At 40.1% G+C, this 23296-nt stretch overlaps 1 protein-coding gene across 1 annotated transcript; it reads left to right on the top strand.

The window, feature by feature from the left end:
* The first annotated feature begins 313 nt into the window (after positions 1 to 313).
* Positions 314 to 23296, top strand: spred1 (sprouty related EVH1 domain containing 1). The gene is made up of 6 exons (XM_046855762.1): positions 314 to 1031; positions 14117 to 14297; positions 16076 to 16244; positions 17928 to 17974; positions 22038 to 22193; positions 22308 to 23296. Exons 1-6 carry the CDS (start codon positions 1000 to 1002, stop codon positions 22959 to 22961), a joined length of 1239 nt encoding a protein of 412 aa, XP_046711718.1. The 5' UTR covers positions 314 to 999; the 3' UTR covers positions 22962 to 23296.

Consider the following 23296-nt stretch of genomic DNA (forward strand, 5'->3'; position numbering starts at 1 on the left):
GTGGAGTCGCCATAGCCGCCTGCATGATGGAAGCTAGAGATCCTCATGCAGTTTCCTCCTCGCGCCTGCCTGCCTGCACGCCTCAACTTCTTTTGGGAACTGAGGGAACTATTTGCAGCACATTTTACAAAAAGCAATCCTGCGATGAAACAAACACGATAGGAATCACTTTGACAAAATGTCTGCTTATAGTGTAAACGACAAATACACTATGATAAAAAAAAAACAGTTGGATGTTTGGCTAATTATGTCTTATTCATACTTTGAGGCGGAAGGATTTTAGAGGCGTGGTGCGGCCAAAGCTTCCGCCCAGTTTTCCGAGCGCGTCGGCCGAGTTGAAAATGGAGTTGGTGCAGAGAAAGGAGATCCTGTGAACTTCCACACCGCTCTTCTTTCACTTGTTTTTGGGTGTATTTTTTTGTATTAGTCCGTTCCAAATCTTTGTGTTTTTCCCCTGTTGTATTCGGGTCGGTCCATGCTGTAGAGAGGTGCAATGGTGCGAGGCGCTGGTGCTTTCTGTTTCCCCAGTGTTGGCTGAAAGAAGTTGTTGGCGGAGAGAGAGAGGGATAGAGAGAGAGAGAGAGAGAGAGAGAGAGAGAGTAGCTCGGTCGCTAGCTGCCCGTTCACAATATTCCAAAACCAGAGCAGTTTTTTTTATTAGATTTTCTGCTGCACTTGTTAGGTTTTAGACCCCCGTGGAATAGGTGACCGATCACAGAAGAGAGGACGCTGAAGGATGATCACTCGGTCGCAGATGGATTTTATTCATTGGGAAGGTCCGACTCAGCGGCCGCGGCTCCACTCCTCCTTGTGAATTGGCTCGTGGGAGCTGCGGAGCTCCAGCAATGCGCCGCCGTCCCGTCGGACCGGCGCTGGCTTTGTGAATAACCGCGTTTCGACGCGACCCTCCGAAAAATGGTGATTTCTGCGACTTGTTTCCTCGCCTTGACCTCATCGCCGATGCTGTTTGCAGGATCTGGATCCCCGTGAGGACAAAAAATGAGCGAAGAACCGGCAAATCCAAACAACGAGTGAGTAAACATCCATTCAACTCTATTAGATCCAGGGCTGAGAATCTGGTCTATATCTAATCATCATGTCCCATGTTTTTTATTTTCGTGTACACACACACACACACACACACACACATATACACACGTGTATATGTGTGTGTGTAGATGACAGGAAATATGTTTAATTTATTTGTAAGGTGATCGATCTGACTATAAGAGGGCTTCCCAGGCCTTTTTTAATATATTTGTACTTTTAGGTGATGCTAATTGTTTGCAATGAAGTTCTTTATCGTTTATTTGAAGGCCCATGTAATGTCCTCAGGGCTCTGTGTTTAAATAGGTAATACACAGTCTATAGGACTTGTTATAAAACCTAAAGCATGTGGGAAATGAGATCATATTTAGGATCATGTTGGTTGAACTGGTATTTGTGCCAGTGTAATGGCCGGGTGATCAATATTAGTATTAGATGGCAGTTTGGAAAAATGTAAACATGTTCTCGATTAAAGAAGTCCTCCTCCTCCTCCTCCTCGTCCTGAGCGCTGGAACATGGAGCCCAATGTGTCGTGCTTTTCGTCCAGCTTGTATAGCGATTTTTTAAAAAATATATGAAATGGTTACGATTTGGTGTTTGCCAGATCGAAAATGTGTCCTTATATCATCGATGAGGTGTAATAACAAGTCATTTGGGCGACGCTGTTGTTTATTTGAGTGTACAGGATTATTAGCGCAGTGTCAGAGCTCAGACAGGCTGCGGACGCCATATTTTTCTCAATCACGCTCATTTGCATATCGCGCTCCTCATTCATAAAAAAAACGACAAAATGACACTTTCTGATCCTCAAACCGATCTCTAGTGACACTATCCGCAATTGAATTTGTAACGTAATGTAAAACGAGCTGTCGTTCTATTAGTATTGGGGCTTTTTCTCCACGTATATGCCGTGTTTTTTTTTTTTTTTTTAATGGGCTGATCGCTTGTTGACAGTCAGTGAGGAAAAGCTGGTCGGGAGGCGCTGCGGTCACGTGACCGCTTCCATTCATAAACTACCTGGCTGCTCATTCACACTCCGCTCTACTGTAAAGACCGGAGGCTCACACAAAGATCACAGCGAGCATGCTGCTGAGCTGATTATTTCCTTGGCACATCTCGTACATTTCTAATGGGTTTTGCTGTTCAGCTCAAGGTCTGATGGCCGCACTCTACATGCACAATGGAGAATTTTTTTTTTTTTTTTTTTGCGCTTCTCTGCTTCATGGCAGTGGTGCGCCCATGTTCCCTCGCCATTTTTTTCCCCCATGTGTCAGATACATGTTTCAGACTCTGTGTCCTTGAAACTATTCATGTCCTACCACATATATCATTAAAATGATATTGTTGTTTCAATTGATAGATCATGTTGTGATATGGCTATATTTAAAATATATATAATAGTCATTGCTATATATATATATATATATATATATATATATATATATATATATATATATATATATATATATATATAACATAAAATAATTTTTTTTTTTTATTTCCGCCCCTGGTCGAGGCAGTCATTTTGCGCAATGCTGAGGATCAGCAGATGCTGCTGGTGTGGTCAGGAAAAAGACAGCACAGTAAACCAAACAATGCCCTCGTTTAGCAAAAAAAAAAAAATTCATTTTTTTTTCTCGAACAACGTGATTCCTTTCAATCATCTATACAGTTGCTACTACTTGGTAAACAAAAACGGATACATATTTGTGTTTTGCATGTCTAAGGACACATCTCGTTTGTGACGCAGTGTTGATTTCCGCTTCAAACCTAATGTACGTGTGCAGTTGTAGTTTGCAAAACCTTAACATCCTGCATTTCTGTCTTTATTACGGTGTAGTTTTGTCTATGCATAAGCTTATGGGCTGCTGTACTGAAGTCAATGGTGTTATAAGCTGTTAGGTAACAGTAATAATAATTCGCACAGATTGTGATTTGTATTATTACTTATTTTAATTTTTAGATATTGGTGAATAGATCAGAGACTAATATAGGCTGCCCATATTTGCACTGCGTTTGTGTGTAAGATGCTTGGTGACCCATGATGGCTCTACTGACACTAGAGGCTAATTTATACTGTGGTGCCAAAGACAACAAAATAACAGTAAAATTAATGGGGATGATGACATTTGTATTACTCATATATCACTGTATTGAAAGTGTTAGTTTATTGAAGTTGTGATTTGTTCCTAATCCAATTTTTTTTCCCCATTTGTTTGGTTTTCTAATTTCTGATTTCAGATTAATTAACAATTTCTATCGTACAATTCAGGTTATGTAATCTAAAATTGTGAATTCATTCAATGTGTTGTTTGTTTGCTATACAAAGTGTTTGTACAATAATTAAAGTCATTACACCCACATGGAGAACCAGGATAAACATGGTGTTTATTCACTTTTCTGCTGTCTCCAGTCACTGTGTACTGTGTTGTAAATACATTTGTCCCAAATTTCAGTTTGCCCATCTCATGTTCTATTGACACTGCTGTACATTTGTTTTCCTGATAAAACCCAACCTTGCTTTTTTTTTTACTTACTAGCATGGTGTGGAATAAATAGGAAGTCGGTTGCGTTACACAGAGATGTAGCTTCTTATGTAGTTCCTTCGATAGGAGTGTTAAAGGCTTTGTATTCCAACAGAAACTAAACTCAACTAGAAAATTAATCCAATATTTTGAAATATTTCTTTTGTCAAAAGAAAAATGACCCAGGGTGGGTTGCACTTAGCTTACAACTTTTAACATTGGGTTAGCAGCCTTTTCTGATCCTACTACTACACCTAATGCTCCACCTAATATTTGACTCAGGTGTAGTAGGCCTCAAATGCAGATCAGCCAAATTATATACACACATGAATGGCTAGGTTTTGTTTATAGACATAAATATTATTATTACCTCCGCAGTATTTTAGAGGGTGCCTTTTATGGTTTTTTACTGTTTCTAAATTCGAGGGTTGCATACATATTAATTTTAGCCGGGACAATCCGATTATTCTGTTGGTTGTTTTAAAAATTAAACATTTTTAAATCACACTTATTCCAGATCTATCCTCTCATCTACTGCACAATTATTTGTTTTAATGTAGTGTGTAAATTCATAGTGCTGTACAACAGTATTATAAACCAGGCCAAGTCCATTGTGGTGGTGTCCTACAGTAAACTGGTGTGAGACCAATTCATTGTAGGACACTTCTACTTCCTTGTTTCAATATGTTTGTATGTTTTAGAAGCCAAAATTAAGTTTGAGGCAAACACTAAAGGCCCTTTTTCTTAGAGATCCTTTAAGTAGATACCTTGAAAGTTTTAAAAATACAAATATGTTTATGACCTAAATAAACAGTTAGAGTCTGTAAGCTGGGTAGTGACTGATGACATGTCATTTGTGTTGTCAGTTTGTGGTCAAGCTAAAAACAGCCTTTCATTCATATAGCTGTTGAGTGACGGAAACATTGCTGTTTTAACACGCTCATAGTATTAGTAGAGTCTTTGGTTGGTTGGTTTTGGTTAGGCTAAAAAATAAGTGTGCAAAAATAATATCGATGATTTAGTGTGACAGAAACCTGCTAAACAAAAACAAGGATCCATTCCTACCTTACAAAAACACACATCAGATAGCCAAATGATTATGCTTGAGCTTTATAGATTTTTATATAACTTTAGGGTCGAAAAGAAATTTGATTAGTATTCAAAAAACTGTTTCCATTTAGTACTTCCTCTTTCCTCCCCCCCAGGACTTAGTCACCTGAATATGAGAGTCACACCTTATGATGACTTAACCAAAGTACATAAAGGTGATTATTTAGTGTCAGGTTTTTATCAATTCAATGTCTCACTGTCTCGCTTCTGTGTCAACATGAAAATTCTGAAATGGTGCCAGAAATTTACTAAAGAACTAATAGTGAAAGTACACAATGTCACACACTTTTGTCAATTTGCTCTTAATTCTCTCATTTCAGCCAGGTGTTTTCATTTTGAATTTCAGTGACCTTTTCAAGATGATTCAGATGAGACACCGAGGCATGTCTTTCCTGAAGGCATATTTCACAGCTCAGATTTCTCGATCCCGTGGTTTAAATTGCTAACTTGTGTACTTCCCGTAAAGGTGCTTTTTGACAGTTGTGTTCTGATCAAAATGAGAAGGATTCGGTTTTGCTTGCGGTTTCTTCTATTTGACACGTTTAATAAAGTAAGTGAATTGGTGAAAATAAGGAGTGCGGTTTATATCAAATCCCATGGGGTTTTTGGACTGACGTATGTGCATGATGTGTGTAGGAAGTGAATGATTAGCAGCCTTTTCCTTGAAGATTGATAATGCTATGTGTCTGGTGGCTCCTTATATTAAAGCAACACGAGTTGAAAGTTTATAAGAAATTAAATCAGTTGTTTGTTAGTTTTGTTTCTGAAACATATTTTTGTGAGAGTTAAATGTTGTTTGTTTTCGGTTTAATACGGCATTTTGAGTAAATTTGTGTCAGTTTGTAGATGTGTTGCTGCTTCCATGGTAAAACTTGAATACTGAGTTAGGACTGAACCAGTTCCCTCAAGCTGCTCTCATTTCCTTTTTTTTCTGTATTTAAGGAACAGAGCAAGCAAAGAGCATGAATGTCACATGCCTATAATATCATTTTGTGAAATGACATGGTTTGGTTCTAATTTGATTTAACCATATACTGTTTTATTTATTTATTTATTTTTATAAAATAAATAACTATCTGATTACTTGAGTATTGATTGCACTTTTATTTACTTGCATATATGAAGTCCTGTTTTATCGTCTTTTGTAGTGGCTTTCAGCATTCTAAGCTGTGTAAATTTTTTTTAGATGTGTGTGTGTGTGTGTGTGTGTGCGCGTGTTGAGCTTGATTAAGTTGCAGCTGTGCTAAGCCTGTGTTCTTGTGTAGGAGGCCACAGGCATAACAAACTACAGATGTAAATCTAAAGCCTTGTGCTGTACATCAGCTCACCAAACTCTTTGAAAACGTGTGAGCTTGTACACATGCACATACTTGCCGTATTCCATCAAAAACTAAAACAATTTTTTTTTCTCTCCATGTACTCCCTAATATATGTATATTTTATATAGAACACATTTGATTATGATGTTTTCAGTGGATGTTCAAAGGAGCACAATGGGAAATGCGTAGATACAGCTGTCCTGTAATTAATCATCCTATGTATCATTAGCAACATCGTTCATCTTAGACCCATAAAAACTGAAGCTTTTATATCGTGAGATCAGCTCCAGGGAGATAGCTTGCTGCCAGTCCGGCCTGCAGATGTATATTACAGTGTGTTGCATATAACAGTGTTCATCTTGTGTTTTGTTGGAAGATTGTGAGTTGTGCATCACTGCCAAGTTGTTTCATGAGCATTTAATTCCCCCAAGTCTTTCAGAAGCCTAGCATATAATTAATCAACCAATGCTATGCTTTTTACCCGAGGCACTCCTGGTATGTACTAGCCTGCCATGTGAATATAGTACTTATTATGGATGTAACCGAAAATGAACCCATTATTCTGATTTGAAGAAGTAATGTTTTCGTAACGGGTATGAAAAGGAGGTTCGCAATTATTTATTTCATTACATTTTTTTTTCTTTCCGGAGAAGTTCACAGGACATCTGGTTGAGACTAGAGATGTGCGTCAAGAGTGGGATCCTGTGGGATGCAGCAAAAAAAAAAAGGTCATGTGAGTGGGAACGGTCAAATATGAAGCTTGCAGGACAAACAAAGAGCATGTACATGTGGTGCTGCACTGTGGAGTGACATTGTTCCTTCATTCATACTAAGTAAGTGCCTGGTCAGGGTAGCGCTGGTTTAAACTACTGGTTTGTTCTACTTGAAAATTTGCTAGAAAGTATTGCTAAACAAAATAAACAGTGTGGATTTGAAAATTAAAAGTTTGGTAGGTTATGATTTTGGGTAATATAGCTAAGGTAAAGGGAACGTCCAGAGTCCAGAATTCTCAGATCACACCAATGGTGCTGGCTTTTCTACCACTGTGGTTTGCATCTGGGATATAGTGGTATGGTTCCTTCTGGTTTAGGCCAGGTCAACTTTGAGTTTAAAACTAAATACAGCTACAGCTATTGGAGTACCAAACCAATACAGACAGTAGAATTGTGTTACAATCCTATTGCATCTATTATATAAATATATCAAGCCTGGTTTGTGGTTTTGGATGGCCCAACTGGCTCATTCACAGTAGAGCTAAAATAAGCATGATGTGATGATACAGTAGAGTACGAGTTATTGACATTAGTAACAGAATGAACGCAATAGGAAAAGTTTGGACTTTGTTGAGTCATGCTAATTACATCACCAGACTTAGTAAAAGGGGGTTATGAGGCATTTTTTTCTTTCTCGTGTGAGATGGTAGAAGAACCCGTTTCTTTATTGCTCGTGCCGCATTTTGTGCATTTACTCTGTCGATTAGAGCTGCATCCCCGGAGAGCACTTTAACATCAAAGCTCGTAGCCACGCTGCTGCAGTCCAAACTTGTGGTTCTGGTTTTTCTGTAAACGTAGTGCAAGGTTTTAATTTTCCAAATGTTTGCGGTTTAAATTAAGATCATCTCAATATGTGGCTTGATTGATGTTGAGAAGAAGTTTCTGCTCTCGATACACAAAACCCTGGGCCTTGATTTATTGCGATACCACAGCGTTTGGGCTCTAAAGCATTGTTGTCAGGATTGTGGTCCCAAAATATGGGATAGTATCAGAGCGAGGCAGAAAATCGATGGCGCCAAATCTGGCGTACCCCCTGGGCGCGTTATCCTTTTGGCAGTTGTTTTGCTGATCGTTATTGCTTCATATGGAACGCCTTGATGTAATTCATGCCGCCATCTTAAACTTGTACTCATTCTTTAGGATTTGCAATGCATTTAGCTGCATCATTTGCCTAGATTATAGCTAGTTAGCCAACATTGTTGTAAGATGCAGTTGTAAGAAGAATGTGTTTTTTAGCAGACATTTAATACTAATTTAATGCAGTTGGGCCTTAATATTTTCTATAGTTTTACCCCCAGATTTAGAACCTACTTTATAAGATTAAAAAATAAAAGTCTCCATGTCAGGAGCATTACTGCTTTTAGTAATAGAAGTAATTTTCTTTGATGAATTACGGTGTTAGTAAAGTCAGATACTGATATGGGTTCAGGTCTGGGGTGCAGTCAGAGTTCCTATTAATCCCAAAGGTTGAGGTCAGAGCTCTACTGCAGGCCACTTAAGATCTTCCACTCCAAACCATGTAAACCATATTTTTTACAATGTTTGCTTTGGGCACAGGGCCACTGTCATGGACAGGTTTGGGTCTCTTAGTTTAAGTAAAAGGAAAATGTTATGCTACCACATCCATTACAACTTACTAACTTTGTGGTAGCAGTCTGGGAAAGAATCACATATGGTGGAAAAATCAGGTGTCCCAATATTTTTCATGATAGTTTTTTTTTCTGAATATATTTAAGGGTACAATTAAAGAGTTTATAGGTTATTTCTATTTTTTTTAATCTAGATCTAGAAAATGTAGACTCTTATTGTTTGTGTAAACGGCCAAGTTTTAGACAGCAAGACTTTTTTTTAACATTTATTTGTTTCATCTGATTACCGAGTTACACTTGGCTTACTAGAAGTAAATTGTGAATTCCCGAAGTTCACAAATAAACCACCGTTATATGAGCTTATGTTGTTTCATTCAAAGTTAATTGCACGTTTAAGTACAATTAAATGATTAACTACATTTAAAATCATATTTTAATATGCAATATTGCAAGTTTATCGAATTTATTTGATTTGGAATTCAGATGTTAAATCAGTTTGGGTTAACACCAATGTTAGAGTAAAAGATAGAGTCCAAAGTGGCAATATGATCATGGATAAAAAATTGTGGATCTGCACCTCATTTGAACGTTTGCATGTGAGGGGGCCATGCCAGGTGGTTGTATTCTTATACACTCATAACGTGAATATGTCCGCTATGTAGGAATGAATGGAGAAGTATTGGATGTGTTAATAATGAAAATGACTACTTGTGTGTTGGATGTATGGAATTTGTATATTAAATATGGGTGTAATGGTACACTTATTCATTCTGAAATTTTTCAGTACAGGGCTTTCGGTTCTGTACCAAATGTGTACCGAATGCAATCCTTTTTTACATGTTAACATAGTTAAAATCTGAGTTCCCTCAGGAATGGATAAAGTTTAGTCTCCGCCTCGCAGTTTGAGCACATTTTTTATTATTAAACTTAAACTATTCCGCGGGTATAAAAAAGAAACGAGAGTTAGCACAGTGCCACTGTGGCTACTCACTTCGTACCGGAAATAAGATTTGTTTTGCACAGGCATGAAAACGCAAAAATCCATAGCGTTAGCATTAGCCGCTAACCAGGGAGTGACTAGCGGCTAACGTTAGCGCTATGGATTCTTTAGCGTTTTATGTCCAGTTTCAAGAATTTGTCTTAAAAAGGGAAAATCCTGACAATTCCACATATCGAGGGAGCGAATGAATAAAGGATGAAAAGAATGAAGACATTTGTTAAAGTATGCTGAAATCAGTAGAACAGTAACGTAGATCATAACTTTAGAAAATTAAATATTAAATGTAAAACAAACAAATGCGCGCACACACACTTACATAATGGGTCTGTATTACCCAAATGGGGTCTAACAAATATAAACTATTTAATTCAATTTTATTTTATAAATTAAATTTGTGCCTATTTAATAAATTATTCAATTAATAAATATAATAAAAATTGTATTGCATTAATTTGATTTAATATATTTTATTTAAAATAGTTTATAATGTTTTATAAAATATTATAAAATACTATTTTATGTATTATTTAACCAAGCAGGCATTTTATTTAAAATAGTTTTTAAAATGTAAACTGTTTAAATGTTGATCACAAATGTTAATAATAATAATAATGAACTGCATTAATAAAAAAAAAAAAACGACAAACATTTTCGTGTTTTGCATTTCTTCCCCCTAACTGTACTGACATTGAACCAAACTTAAATAAAAACCGAGGTACTGTTACACCCCTAATATTTAGCAGAAGTATATAAAACTTATAAAACTATACTGCATATGATTTCTTTTTACTAACAAATTTGGCAATTTTTTATTTTTTTTTATATATAATAATAATTTTAATAATTGTATTAGTTATATAACTTTATATTTATTTATAATGCAGACATGTCCCTTCTCAAGAGTCTCTTATCTTGCTGAACATATACATTTTTATGATGCTTTGCAATTCTGAATCATAGCAATTACAGTTTGGCAGGTTGGCATTGAAGAATTATGTACATTTATATTCAATTTTAATATAACACACTGTTACACACTTGGCATCTGAGCCAATCAGTTCACGTGAAGACTTGTTGATGCTCAACAGACTGTTTTGAATTACTCTATTAGTGCACCTCTGTTCATCACGCTGGCACAGAAACCACATCTCTCACTGTGTCACAACACAAACATGCAAATACACTTCTCCACAAGAATAACCCAGCATCCACAGGCAGACCGGATGTGTGCCATGACTCAGCTATGCATCACAGTCCAGTCTGATTCCTCACAAATAAAAAAAATTTTGTGGTTGTGGGTCACATGACCTTTTCAAATGTAATGGAAATGCTGTAGCTTAGCTGTATGTTTGACTATACTATTCAATTTTACACCACAATGTACAATGTGTTCAATTTACATTCTGGAACGTCCCTAAAACACGTGTAATTAAGTTTTACAAATAAAGTAGAACAAGGCCTTAAAAAAAAGTACCAGAGATTAGATAATTGTGGGAACTTGGGGGAAGTGCCACTAAAAAGAAAAAAAAAGCATTTTTTTTTATTGTGTTTTAAAACCGGTCAGTCAGAACACGTGTCTATGTACAGGTTTCATCTTAACCAGATTTAACGCACACATTTCTTTAACAGTAAGAAGTTGAAGGGCAAAACCATACCACAACCTGCCCACGCAGCTGTGTTTGGTACTAGGGGCTTTTCTAATGTTTAATGGTTCTAGCATTCTGAAAGGGTTCTGCTTGGAGGGTTCTGTAAAAGGAAAAAGTTTTCTTTTTTTTTTTTTTTTTATCTGTTTAAAGCATAGTCTATGTTTAAATACACACCTTTTCTGGTTTAGACCTCCACTGAGAAACTTTCTCACTTTCCATAATGTCTTTTTGGTGATGGTTTATAAACTGCCAATTCAGCCAATTCAAAATTGAAATGTTTGATTTACCATGTCAACATGCACAGTCTTAAGAAACAGCGAACGTTTACTGAGTTGAATGGATTTGCTCTTCGAAAAATCAAGTGCACAAGTGTTGGTGATGAGTTTGAAAATACCTTTTATTTACTCTCATGGTGATTTATTCAATGTGTTTTCTTTTTCTACCCTTTTTTCCATAAAGGAAATAGGCCAGCAGAGCTGAACAGGCCTTCTTTGGTTTGGTGCAGGAAAGAAGGGTGACATTTTTTTCCCCTTTTCTGATGCTAATGAAAAGAGGAGCTTTTCCAGCTTTAGCTTGCAGAGCATGTCTCTCCTGCAGCATGCTCCACTGCCTGGACATTGTGCGAGCACAAAAATCCAGGCCTGGTATCCAATAACGTGAAATTTCAGCAGAGAAGCAGCCATTGTGCGATGTGGAGTGGGAGGGGGAGAGGCTCGGGTTGACTTGGCAGGAGCCCAGGGCTCAGGCCACATCCTACTGCTCTCCTTCTCCTCCTCCTCCTCCTCCTCCTCCTCCTCGTTAAATCAGGCCAGGAAACGGCTGGCCCTGGATCCCCCTGAATCCCGGGTCAGGCCTCACACACATGCACTCAAAGCAGTGCTTCACATGCTGGGAGTTTTTGCACATGAATGTAAATCCTGAGACCGAGTTCTCTTTGCTTCTAGGTAACCCCAAAATCGCTGTAGAGCAACTTTTAATTATTTAATTTGCTTTACAAGAAACGAAGAAGTCGTTTCTCACTCATTTTACCAGGGAACACGTACGCACGGGTGCATCACACCAGCCGCCTTCGCAGTGGTGGTGTGATTTTTGCCCTGTAAGTTGTACGTGTTAAAGATGAACAGCCAAATCTGTGTGTTCGAGCAGGTTGAAGTGGAAATTGCACAAACACGCTGTGACAAAATGGCAGTGATTTGAACACATGAAACCGATAACATTTCCTTTTTGGTTGTTTTGTAGAAGGGTTGTGCCGCTTCTTGCTGAGTCTGTAGTCTTTTTTTTTATTAAATGCATTACACGTGCTCTTTTAGGGAAGTCGAAACTATCTGAATGTGAAAAAAAAAATCCTCTCAGGGTTTGACTGAGGACAAACCAGGGAAATATGTGACCTGAAAAGTTTCTCTGTACACAAAAGTCCCTTTTCAGAGAATACAAAAATCTTATTTTTTAATGTTATGAGAGATATTTGTTGTTGTGCTTGTAGTTTTTTCTTCATACTACTTCACCTCATACTTCTTCTTCACCATGTGCTCGTGTTTTTTTTCTTCTAACAAAAATCTAATGTCATCGCTGTTATAAATTTATTACACACAATTAAAACCTATTTTAATGATCTGTGGACATATTAATTAGATGCTCTTGGAGTGTGAGTGTAAAGTATTTTCAGGCTCCTCAAAAGCCCATATTCCAGCTTATAATAGACGCTTCCTTTTTTCTCGGAAATGTAGTCATTCTTCCAGCAGACTAGCTTTGGACTCTTTGGGAATTTGGTTCTTGGCTGAGCCTCTTCCGTCTGAACTCTGCCCTCTCAACATTGAGGGGAAAAAACCTTTGTTTCTGTGTTCATCATTGTGTGCAGATGATTGTGTGTGTGTGTGTGTGTGTGTGTGTGTGTGTGTGTGTGTAGTGCAATGCAAAGAGATTGCTCTCATGAGATAGGTGGGGTGAGGATGGGCGGATTAGAAAGGAAGTGTGTCCCATTAGGTTAAGTCAGGGTTTTTTTTTTTTTTGCCTTCTGCTCTTTTTGACTAATCAAGCTTGACTTCTTTACTTGAGTGCTTCAAAAGCAGTGTAGTAGGATTCTTAAATAGAATTATGCATCTGAAACATTGTAGGTCACAGTCGCCTCAGTATGTGTGCAAGTAAAGTGTTGTTTGAGTGGAAATGCTTTAAGATGAAAACCTTGCCTAATGCTGAAACTACCCTTTCTTCCTCTTATAGAGATTTTTTTAGTTTTTTTTTTTTTTTTTTTTGTCGTCACAGCTGTTATTCGTTTACCGACTCGCTCTTTAGAGACAGAATTTCAAAAAAATTTTCCAGTGTAACAATGTTTATATAGCTATTACCCTCTTTTTTTTCTGGAACTGATCCTGAATGTTAACCTTTTTTTTGACTATTACATGTTAAACCGTGAATCACTGCTAGTGTGTGGAGGACTAGCTTGATAAGCAGATATAAACGCAGGATACTTCAAGTTAATTTCACATTAGATCAGGATCGGGAAGTATGTGTGTTTCATGCTGATGATGTGTGTGACCTTCCCTGGTTTCTCAAAATGCTGATCGGAGGTTTCCTTCAGTGGTGAAAACATGCATCCTGTTCCAGTAAAGAGGAAATGGCAAATTTAGTGTCCTAATTGGCAGAAGAGAGTCATTTTGAGACATGTCCCACCAGAGAGCTGACTTTAATTGGAAAAAGTATAAATGTTACAGATATATTAAAAAAAAAAAAAAAAAAAGTGGCTGATGCCTTTTAATACATTACTAGGATCCATAAAAAGCTGCGTTTGTCAAACGGTGACCTTTGTCATTTCCGGACTCACGTCGTTATTATCTAATCGAAGTAGCAATAAGCAAGAAAGAGAACAACTGCTTCCCACATGTAGTAGGTGAAAGTTAAAGAAAGAAAAAAACAGTTGATCTGTGGATAATTTACCAGGTTTTCATGGAACACATGTAAACATTTAACAATCTCACTGTTTTTAATCATGAATTGTATTTGAAACCAGAATTAGCGACCATCATGATTAGACACTTAGCCTATGTATTGAACAGCTATTTCCTTTTCGAGCTTGATTCTAAAACGATGGTGTGTGTTTGCCTTTGCAGTGACAGTTATGCGCGTGTGAGAGCAGTGGTCATGACTCGCGATGACTCCAGCGGCGGGTGGCTGCCTCTGGGAGGCGGAGGCCTCAGCTGCGTGTCGGTACACAAAGTTACCCGGACCGACTCAGACAGCCCCAACGGTGTGGATTATCTCATCCATGGGGAGCGACTCAAAGACAAGTTGGTAAGCATCCGCTTTTTGGAGCTCAGCCTGGTCCATTTTGGACTTGCACGTCTGAGTGACGCACATCCTCCTGAATAGGGGCCGTGAGATGAAATCATCATGCTCAGCGCTCACAGGAAGTGGCTGCTTAGCACTCATTCACAGGGCAGGTAGCTCAAAATAGGAGTGCGCCGCATGACGCCGGCTGATGTCATCAGTAATGGAGACAAGCTGTTTAGAGAAAGAAAATGTAGGAGTAGCCAATAGGAGAAATCTCTTTCCTTTGTCTGCACATTGTAGGCTTATGGAGTTTCAAATCAGTCAGAGCAATTACACATAATCCTAATTAATACACGTATTTACAAATATGAGTGCCATCAACACGGAATTACTGTTTAGATAAACAAATGATTAAATAAAGGGCTATCTGCTTGGGTAAAGTAATACTGATTATTAAACACTTGTTATCAGTTTTAATTGACGTGTTTTGTTACTTGCATGTGTTCAGGTCCATGCTGAGACGCTTCACGTGTTGTAGCTGAAGGAAAATCGTGTTTGGGAGGGGGGGGTTAGAATTGATCTGCATTTTGTCTGAAATCCACTGAGAAAGAGCGAGAGATGGCAGTAACTGTGATGTTCGAGAGAATCTGCCTCCAAGTGTAGCGATGCGGCACAGAGTGTCCTGATGAGTCAGCACAGGCCGAATATAGCCCACCAATGGGCTTCTGTGCGCTCTCTCTCTATTCAGACAAGCTTTAATCTGTCACTGAATTACATCCATCATTCGAAAGTAGAGAGGAAACGGGTCGGGATTCATGTAGGGTGCAGTACTAGTTTCGGGTTTGGTTTGATTTCTAAACAAGATGAGTCTATCAGTATGGTGGCTGCTTTATATCTCTTTTCCCCAAGGTTGTGTGTGTGTGTGTGTGTGTGTGTGTGTGTGTGCGCTTGTGTGTCATCATCTGCCTGTTCTCTCCCCGTGTCAATCAAGCAGAGACTGATATCAGAGTCTAGTGTCAGAGTCAGTGGGTCTAAAACGAGTCGTCCGCACACCAACTGGAATTCCATTTATATCTCTGTTTTAACCGCTCTTCCTTTCATCTCTTTCTGCCTTTCATCCTTTTCTGTCTGCTGTGCTTCCGCTGACCCTCCCCCCACAGTTTGTTTATCTGCATTTGCTCTCCGTGCTTTTTTGCCTGTTGGAATGCACGGTTTGAATGGCGTCTTCTCCTGTAACAGCGATACTTCCTTCTCTACTCGTTTTGCATGCATTTTACTTGCAGCAGTTACACGGTCTCACCATGACACTTCACCCGCTACGGCGATTACCAATCTCAACAAAAAAAACTATATCATGACATGCAACAAGCACTTTTTTTGTTTTCGGGTTTGACCTTTTAATTCTTAGGGTTATGAAATGAGAACTAAGAATTGAATTGCAGATGTTACTGCTTGTTTTTTCCTATTCTGCTTCTCTAAGGTAGAGTCTCTCTCTGACTCCCACACTGGCACTCAAACCCTAGAGACTAATAGGCGTTTCTCATTTCATTTAATCTGCTCAGGGGAAGGGCTGGATCTTGATCAAAAGCTCTTATTATTAATAATCCTTTGTGCACTCACACTTTGTGACTGCATGTGTTCTGTCTCTGGTTTGGACAAGTTACACTGTCAATAAACTTGGAGCTATTAGTAACTTTGTTACTAATGATGAGTGTTTATATAATATTAATCCAATATATTTCTTTACTGTGTATACCAAGTATTTTTCTGCTTCTAAATCTGACCGTGTCTCTTATTAGGTTGTGCTGGAGTGCATCATAAAGAGGGACCTGGTCTACAACAAAGTCAACCCTATCTTTCACCATTGGAGAATCGACAACAAGAAGTTTGGCCTGACTTTCCAGAGTCCAGCCGATGCCAGAGCGTTTGACCGGGGGATACGGCGAGCCCTGGAGGACATAAAGCAAGGTTTGTCCTCGCTCCTTTTATAATCTCTTAGCAACAGTGAAACGTGTGTAGACTTGTATGCAGCGTTGAGTCCTTTTACCCTTCTACTACCTGTCTCATCGTCTCATGCACTTGGAGTTGTTGTATAAGATTGCAGAATCAGTGAGATGAAATAAGAGCTGGTATGATGAACCAGTGTTTCGTTCATCAACATGTCAAAAGTCCAGCTTTGGAAATCGTCCCTTTTCCTTTGACTCAACATTTTTATTCTTTTGGCCAGACTCATCCCTGCAGCTGGTTTGCTTCAACCTATAGAATTAGATGCAAAATAAAACAGCGTTGTGTGCACTCCTTTTACATGAAAGTGCAGTCCAACAGCAGGGTAGGAGACCTCATCAGCCAAACCGCAGACCAGATCGGAAACCCAGATAGCCAAATTTGTCTAATTAACTTTAAAATGCCTGCAGAGCATGGCGCAACTTTCGGGAACCTGATTAGTGCAGTGTTATCTTGAATCAGATATATGCAAGCCAAGAGTAGGTAACCATGAAGGGAAGGGTAGCTGGCAGGTAAAGGAGGTGTGGTCACCTGGGGGAGGAAACAGAATCTGTAGTGTGGAGAAGGGAACACCAGTTTAACCAGGGGAGTGGTTGATTTTTGGTCTAGCAGCTTTTGGTACAGAGTGTATTCTTTCCCAAATGTCTATGATAGCAAGTTATGCTTTTTAGTCAAAGAAAGACTCTTGCTATGAGCACAAACGGTTCAGAAAACTTAGAAATAATGTTTGTTATGGTGGAAGAAGAAGCAAGATTGGTCCTTTTGTAATCATCACTTCTCTACACACCTCTGTCCTGTTTTTCACAATGCATGAATTTTGGGCAAAAAAGTCTTTTGGTGGGCCTAAATAAGTTTGTGTTGAAGAATAATCTCCTCTGTTTTGGCAAATGCAGAGCTAGCCTGGGTGTTAGTCCAGTCCGTACTCTTGTTCTCGTGATGTCTATGAGCTGTGCTTTGGTTCTGCTGGAATATTCTGGAGGCTGCGGTTCGGAGCACACTCAGCAGATGGGGTGGGCTGCTTTCATGTATTTCAGGCCCGGTTGTGTTGTGTAATGCCTCGCTCAGGTTCCTCTGTATTCCTGTTGCATCGCTCCACTGCCCGCACCGCAGCGTGGCAGCTTTGCAGGGTGCTGTTGCTATAGCAACCAGGCACATGGCTCATCCAGCACAGTGGCCTGGCACCGGCAGAGTCGTGCTGCAGGAAACTCAAAGCCGTTCCCATCCAAGCTGCGCTCCATCTCGCTGTCGTTCTGTCACTTGCCCTCGTCGTTTTCTCCTCTATATCTGCTGGCGCAGACAAAGGCAGGTCATGACTGCTGTAATTGATCTGGTAATCACATTAAAGGTTTGGGGTGATTCTATATCGTTACACGGCGAGATATTAGTTTTTACTCAATGAAGCTGCAAAAGTAATTTACCTCGAAACTCTTCTTCCTGTTTGCTTTGTCTTTAGGGGCACAATCCTTTAAAGGTCTTAGTTGGTTAATCCAAACACCTTCTTATTAAAATGTTCCACTCTGGGACAAATAAAGTGCATGAATTGATAAATTCTTAAATTGCATTTTCAATAAACATTTAGAGAATGTGTTACCTGTATCCCTTTTGTCCATGAGCACATTACTCATTGATTCACTTTTCTGCTTACAGGCTGTCCGGTGTACAGTGACTCAGAGGTTCATGAAGATGGATTGCAGGTGAGTTAAATACAAGGTTAATGCAGAGTGGCCATTGCTTAGCAGACTGAGAGGTAGTAACAACGCCTGCCTAATGCCCCTTAGTCATTTGGCACCCGTTTTGAGTGGTCGGTATCTGGGAGGGAAAAAAAATGAGCGAAGAACGTTCCATCCTCCGTTAGCAAATGTTGTGTGAAATGAAATCAGCACCTGGTATGGCAGAAGCGTGTAGCAGTCAACAGATACGTGACTCAGTTTCGCAAATGGGTGGTGATGAAATTTTCCCCCGTGGACAGGCCTAATCTTCCGTCTCGAGTGCATTGCTCCTTATGGACTCGATAGATATAGGTCAGTTCAAACTCGTTTCTAAACAAATCGCTTTCAAAACATCACTGCATGTAACTGCTTTTCGACTGTATATATATCTGCTGATCGGATGAGTTTAGAAGCTTGACATTAGAAGTGTTCATTTCAGAATAAATGTTTTTTTTTTTTTTTTCTCTTCAAAACATGGGGCTTCCTCTATATATATGGGGCTTCCTCTCATATATATATATATATATATATATATATATATATATATATATATATATATATATATATATATATGAGAGAATGAGAGAGAGAGAGAGAGAGAGAGCACACAAATACTATAGATAAGTTTCATATAAAAAGTTCTCCTAGAGGAGAATATATATATATATATATATATATATATATATATATATATATATATATATATATATATATATATATATAAAATATTTAAAAATTTATTTCCCCACTTCCAGAAAGCTGTGGCTTTGTGAATCTTTCATGTCAATGTGTACTGTTTAAAGAGCGGTGTTCCATCAATGAGAGAATGAATGTTTATAATGTACCGTGATATTTTCCAGTTTTGGGCAAAAAAAACATTTTTCACTGTGGTTTCACTATTTATCACAAAGCTGTAAATCCTGTCAATATGTAGGTTGTTCAAATATGTTCAGCAGGTGTGATATAGTGAGACAGATTAAGGCCATTTTTTTGCGTCCCAGTCTTCAACCGTGGTGGAATTTGACTTCATTCATAGAGAAAAAGGCCATGGAGATTACCTAGGATCAGTGATGCGTCGGCTCCAATGGCGCTGCTGTTGCTAGGCGGCGAGAGAATGGAGGAGGGATGCGGGGAGCCACTGAGGATGTAGCCATGGTGATTCACCAGCACAGTGCTGGGGTTACAGAGCCAGGACGCAGCACAACACTTAGTCATTCACACGCCTCAGCCTCCAGAACGGCACGGACAAAACAATTACACGTTCGCCAAAGCACAAACCTGCACCGAGCCACTGCGACTAGCAAACAGGTTTCTGACCAAAAAGAGGTTATGTGGTCTTCCAAAGCAACACAAAAAAGGCTTTTTAAGTCGCGTTTTTATTTTTATTAGCTGACATTTCTCACCTGAAATTACCCTTCCCTTCTTGGGAATCGTGATCGTCATTTCCTGCCGACTTCTCCAAGATCTTGTGGGTGCTGCAAAGAAATAGGATAAACAATAATGCAAGTTTCAGAATCAAGAGTGCACAAATAAGATGAATGGCTCCCTTGTCTTGAATAGATTGAAAATGCCTGAAGATTTGGCCACTGGGAGCCGAGTGTGTTTTTTCCTGGTGTGATTGCAGCCATCTTAGTTTGAGCCAAGAATTTGTTTGCTGTCTCCTCTCCCTCCATAAGTAAGGAAGTTGTGTACAGGAAAATCATCTTGTGGGGAGGCTGTAAACTCGGAAAAGGAGAGCATGCCTTGCCAAATCTATCATTAAGCAGACTTTTCCCATCCATAAAAGTTGTCTTTTATGTTAATTGCCAATGTTGTTAAGGATATTTTTGTAGAGCGGCACATGTAAAATTTTCTTGGGTATGTGCGATCGCTCTGCATCGGGTTTTAATCTTTTGCTTAAAGTGGTTTGATCCTAAAGACAAAAGACTGTGTTCTGTGTAGGAAAAAAAAAAACCCTTCAAACTGTTGCAAGTCCTTGAGAGCACATGAAAAAGAGCTATTACGTGTGACTTTGTATTTGATAAGCAGACCTGTGCACACATGCCATGAATAGAGAGAGCAAGTCTGCAAAGTGGAGGACAAAAGAAAGGGAAGAGAGTGAGCGAATGTGCATTCTACTCCTGCTGGTGCACTGCCAGGCCTCAGTTCTTATCTCCCACAGTGCTCTGTGGGTAGATCACAACCAGATTTGCCCCTGCATATGCTCTGGCTCAGGCTACTCTGCAGCAAGGGCTTTAAAAGGAACTCCAAGTCTGGTTCTCATTTCAACTGGCTAACTCTCCTCCCTTCCTCCCACCACACACACACACACGCGAGCACACAGCTGTCATCTGGCTTTTTAAGTTCTGGACTGCGTTTCTCCAGCTGGAGCTGGTTTATGACATTCCCCCGGCAGACCCATTGGCCGCTCTCTCTCTCTCTCTCTCTCTCTCTCTCTCTCTCTCTCTCTCTCTCTCTCTTTCTTCCCCTCTTTTTTTGCTTTCTATCTCTCTAACATACACATGCATGCACCATTTTCTCCACTCCATTTTTCACTTCACTCCCTTTTTTGCCCTTCTTCACACTTGTGTGTGTGTGTGTGTGTATGTGTGTGTGTGTGTGTGCATACTTGTGTTAAAAGAAAAGGGGGGGGATGTCAAAGGAAGCATCTCTTAGCAACCACAGGACAGTAATTACTGTAGCAGCAGCTGGGAGCAAACCAGATTTCCGCTGTGTGTTAAAACACTGGCGTGGGCTACTTTACACACGGCACTGACTAACCAGTGCCAGCAGCCTCCCCCACATGCAGAGAGCAGAAAAACCTGGATGTAGGTGGGTGTGTGCACGTGTGGGCGTGTGTGTGTGTGTGTGTGTGTGTGTGTGTGTGTGTGTGTGTGTGTGTGTGTGTGTGTGTGTGCTGGGGGGGCAGAGATGCCTGCCCTAAAAGCGGCAAGCTCATGCGGCTTCACCGACGCGCACGCTGTAATTTAGATATCAATTTTCTAGCCTCATGATAGCTTCCCACTTCCACGAGCTTTTCGGGAACTTCCTCCTCCTGCGTTGCGGCAAAGGTGGTCAGCTTTAACTCGCACCAGACTCACAAAGCTGCTCGGCACTTTGTTGCTTGTGCCATGTTTACACGCTGCATCTCGGCAACATTCTACGAGTATGCAGAGGATGAATAACCTCCTGTTAGACAGCATACATTTCTGAACTGTATACAAACCATTTCCTGTTTGAGGTACACCTACTTACTAGCTACACCCATTTTATCTGCTACACCTAACAAATGGTTTCCTTTTGTATGTGTATAATTAGTCACTGTAGCACATCTGTTGCTATGCACAATTTGTCAGCTCCCCTGACCCCATCCATCAGTTGAAAGAGACCACCCCAGAACCTCTGCTGATGAGATGTTAGTACAGGAGGGACATGGCAGTAGCATTGGTTGGTGTTACAGGTGCAGCAGCATTGCTGGGATTTTAAATACCTTTCTTATGGATTAAAAACAGTCCATCAAGCAAAAATGTCTAGCGAACAGCAGGAGTAACGAATTTAGCAGTTAGAAACGAATACTAATAAAAGATTGAAAATTAATCATTAAAAAAACATCTGTAGTCTCCAACTATACAGCTACAGTGGTAATTAACAGGATATATATATTAAAACAAGGTCAACATTACATTATTTGCTCTTTTATCATGAACAAACAGAATATTTTTAGGACGGAGCAATTTGGTTCGAATTTTGGAGATGAAGACTTTATTCCTATTCTCTGAGCTCCTTTATCTGCCATATTCAAGGTGTCTGTGTTTGATAAGGGCATACTTGCAGAATCTTCACATATTAAAATGTGTCTGGGAACGCTTGCAAGGACAACACAGTCCAAGTACTCGGGAAAATGTTCCCATGCTAGTGGTGTTGTTGGATGTCAGGCTCCCCCTGGTGGAAGAAAAGAGACGTCATAGCTGTTTTTTACTTTTTTTTTGGCTATAGCATTCAGAGTTGATTTGTTGTGAGGGAAGATGCATGTAATCACAGATTGTAATTATCGATTTTTCATTTGCAGGTTAATCAGGAGCCTCCCTCTATCTGCACACCCATTAGAGAGCCATTCTCTCCGCACGGCCGAGTGGTGTCCACCGAGCCTTTCCGCAGCTGTTATGTGCGCACCCAACCATTCGAGGAGTTCTCGAGCCCCAGTCACCGCTATCTGCCCCCGCAGGTCAGTTGAAGCCTCAGACAAAGTGCATTTTCTTGAAATTTTATGATTGGTGATTGTCTTTCAGGCTGTACCCAACGCATTCCTGTTAATGTATTGTGCTCCCTATCATTGTAGGTCTCTTTCTCCTCGACACGCCATGTGAGCTTTCACATGGACGAAGAAGAGGTTGTTCGGATCAACCCGCGTAAGGACGTCCTCATTCGTGGGTATGAGGACTACAGGCACCCGGTGATGTGGAAGCAGGACAACGAGCGAGACGACTCTGATTTCTCCACAATGTTCACTAAACTGGACAGCAAGAAAAGTGAGTACTCATTTCTGGAAGGCTCTGACCATCGTATGGGCACCAAGGACTCGATCAAAACTGAGCAGCCTTCGCCTCTACTGAAGTCTAAGAAGTCTCGGAGGCGGCGGGAGGACGGCGAGCGCTCGCGCTGCATATATTGCCGCGAAATGTTTAACCACGAGGAGAACCGGCGTGGGGAGTGCCAGGATGCACCCGACCCCATTAAGCAGTGTATCTACAAGGTGAGCTGCATGCTGTGTGCAGAGAGCATGCTCTACCACTGCATGTCCGACTCAGAGGGTGACTTTTCGGACCCATGTTCGTGCGATTCCAGTGAAGAGCAGTTCTGTGTGCGCTGGCTGGCACTTCTCGGCCTCTCCATAATCGCTCCCTGCATGTGCTGCTACCCACCACTGCGGGCCTGTCACCACTGCGGGGAGGCCTGCCACTGCTGCGGCGGCAAACACAAGGCCGCCGGCTGAGCCGAGCCGATAGGGGAGCAACACACGGCCACGTGAAGAAACAACTGCCGCCGTCGCTTTTCTTTTTACATTCACCCCTTGAGGTGGGTGAGGTGCTCCACCCGCCACATCGGAGGCTTTGGAGATTTGATTTGGCCGAGAGCAGCAGAAGCCAATGACCGGATCTTCTTGGGCTCTCAAGCTCACATCACGGAGCTCGTTACGGAAGGGAAGGCGTTTTACGGAATGAACTCGAATCACGAAATGAGCAAAAGTAAATAATTAAATAAGAGACCAAAAAAAAGTCACTTGACAGAGAAATGTCAGACTTTCATTACAAATAGTGTGCAACCTTT

Source organism: Silurus meridionalis, chromosome 8, assembly GCF_014805685.1.
Source record: "Silurus meridionalis isolate SWU-2019-XX chromosome 8, ASM1480568v1, whole genome shotgun sequence".
Lineage (NCBI taxonomy): Eukaryota > Metazoa > Chordata > Actinopteri > Siluriformes > Siluridae > Silurus > Silurus meridionalis.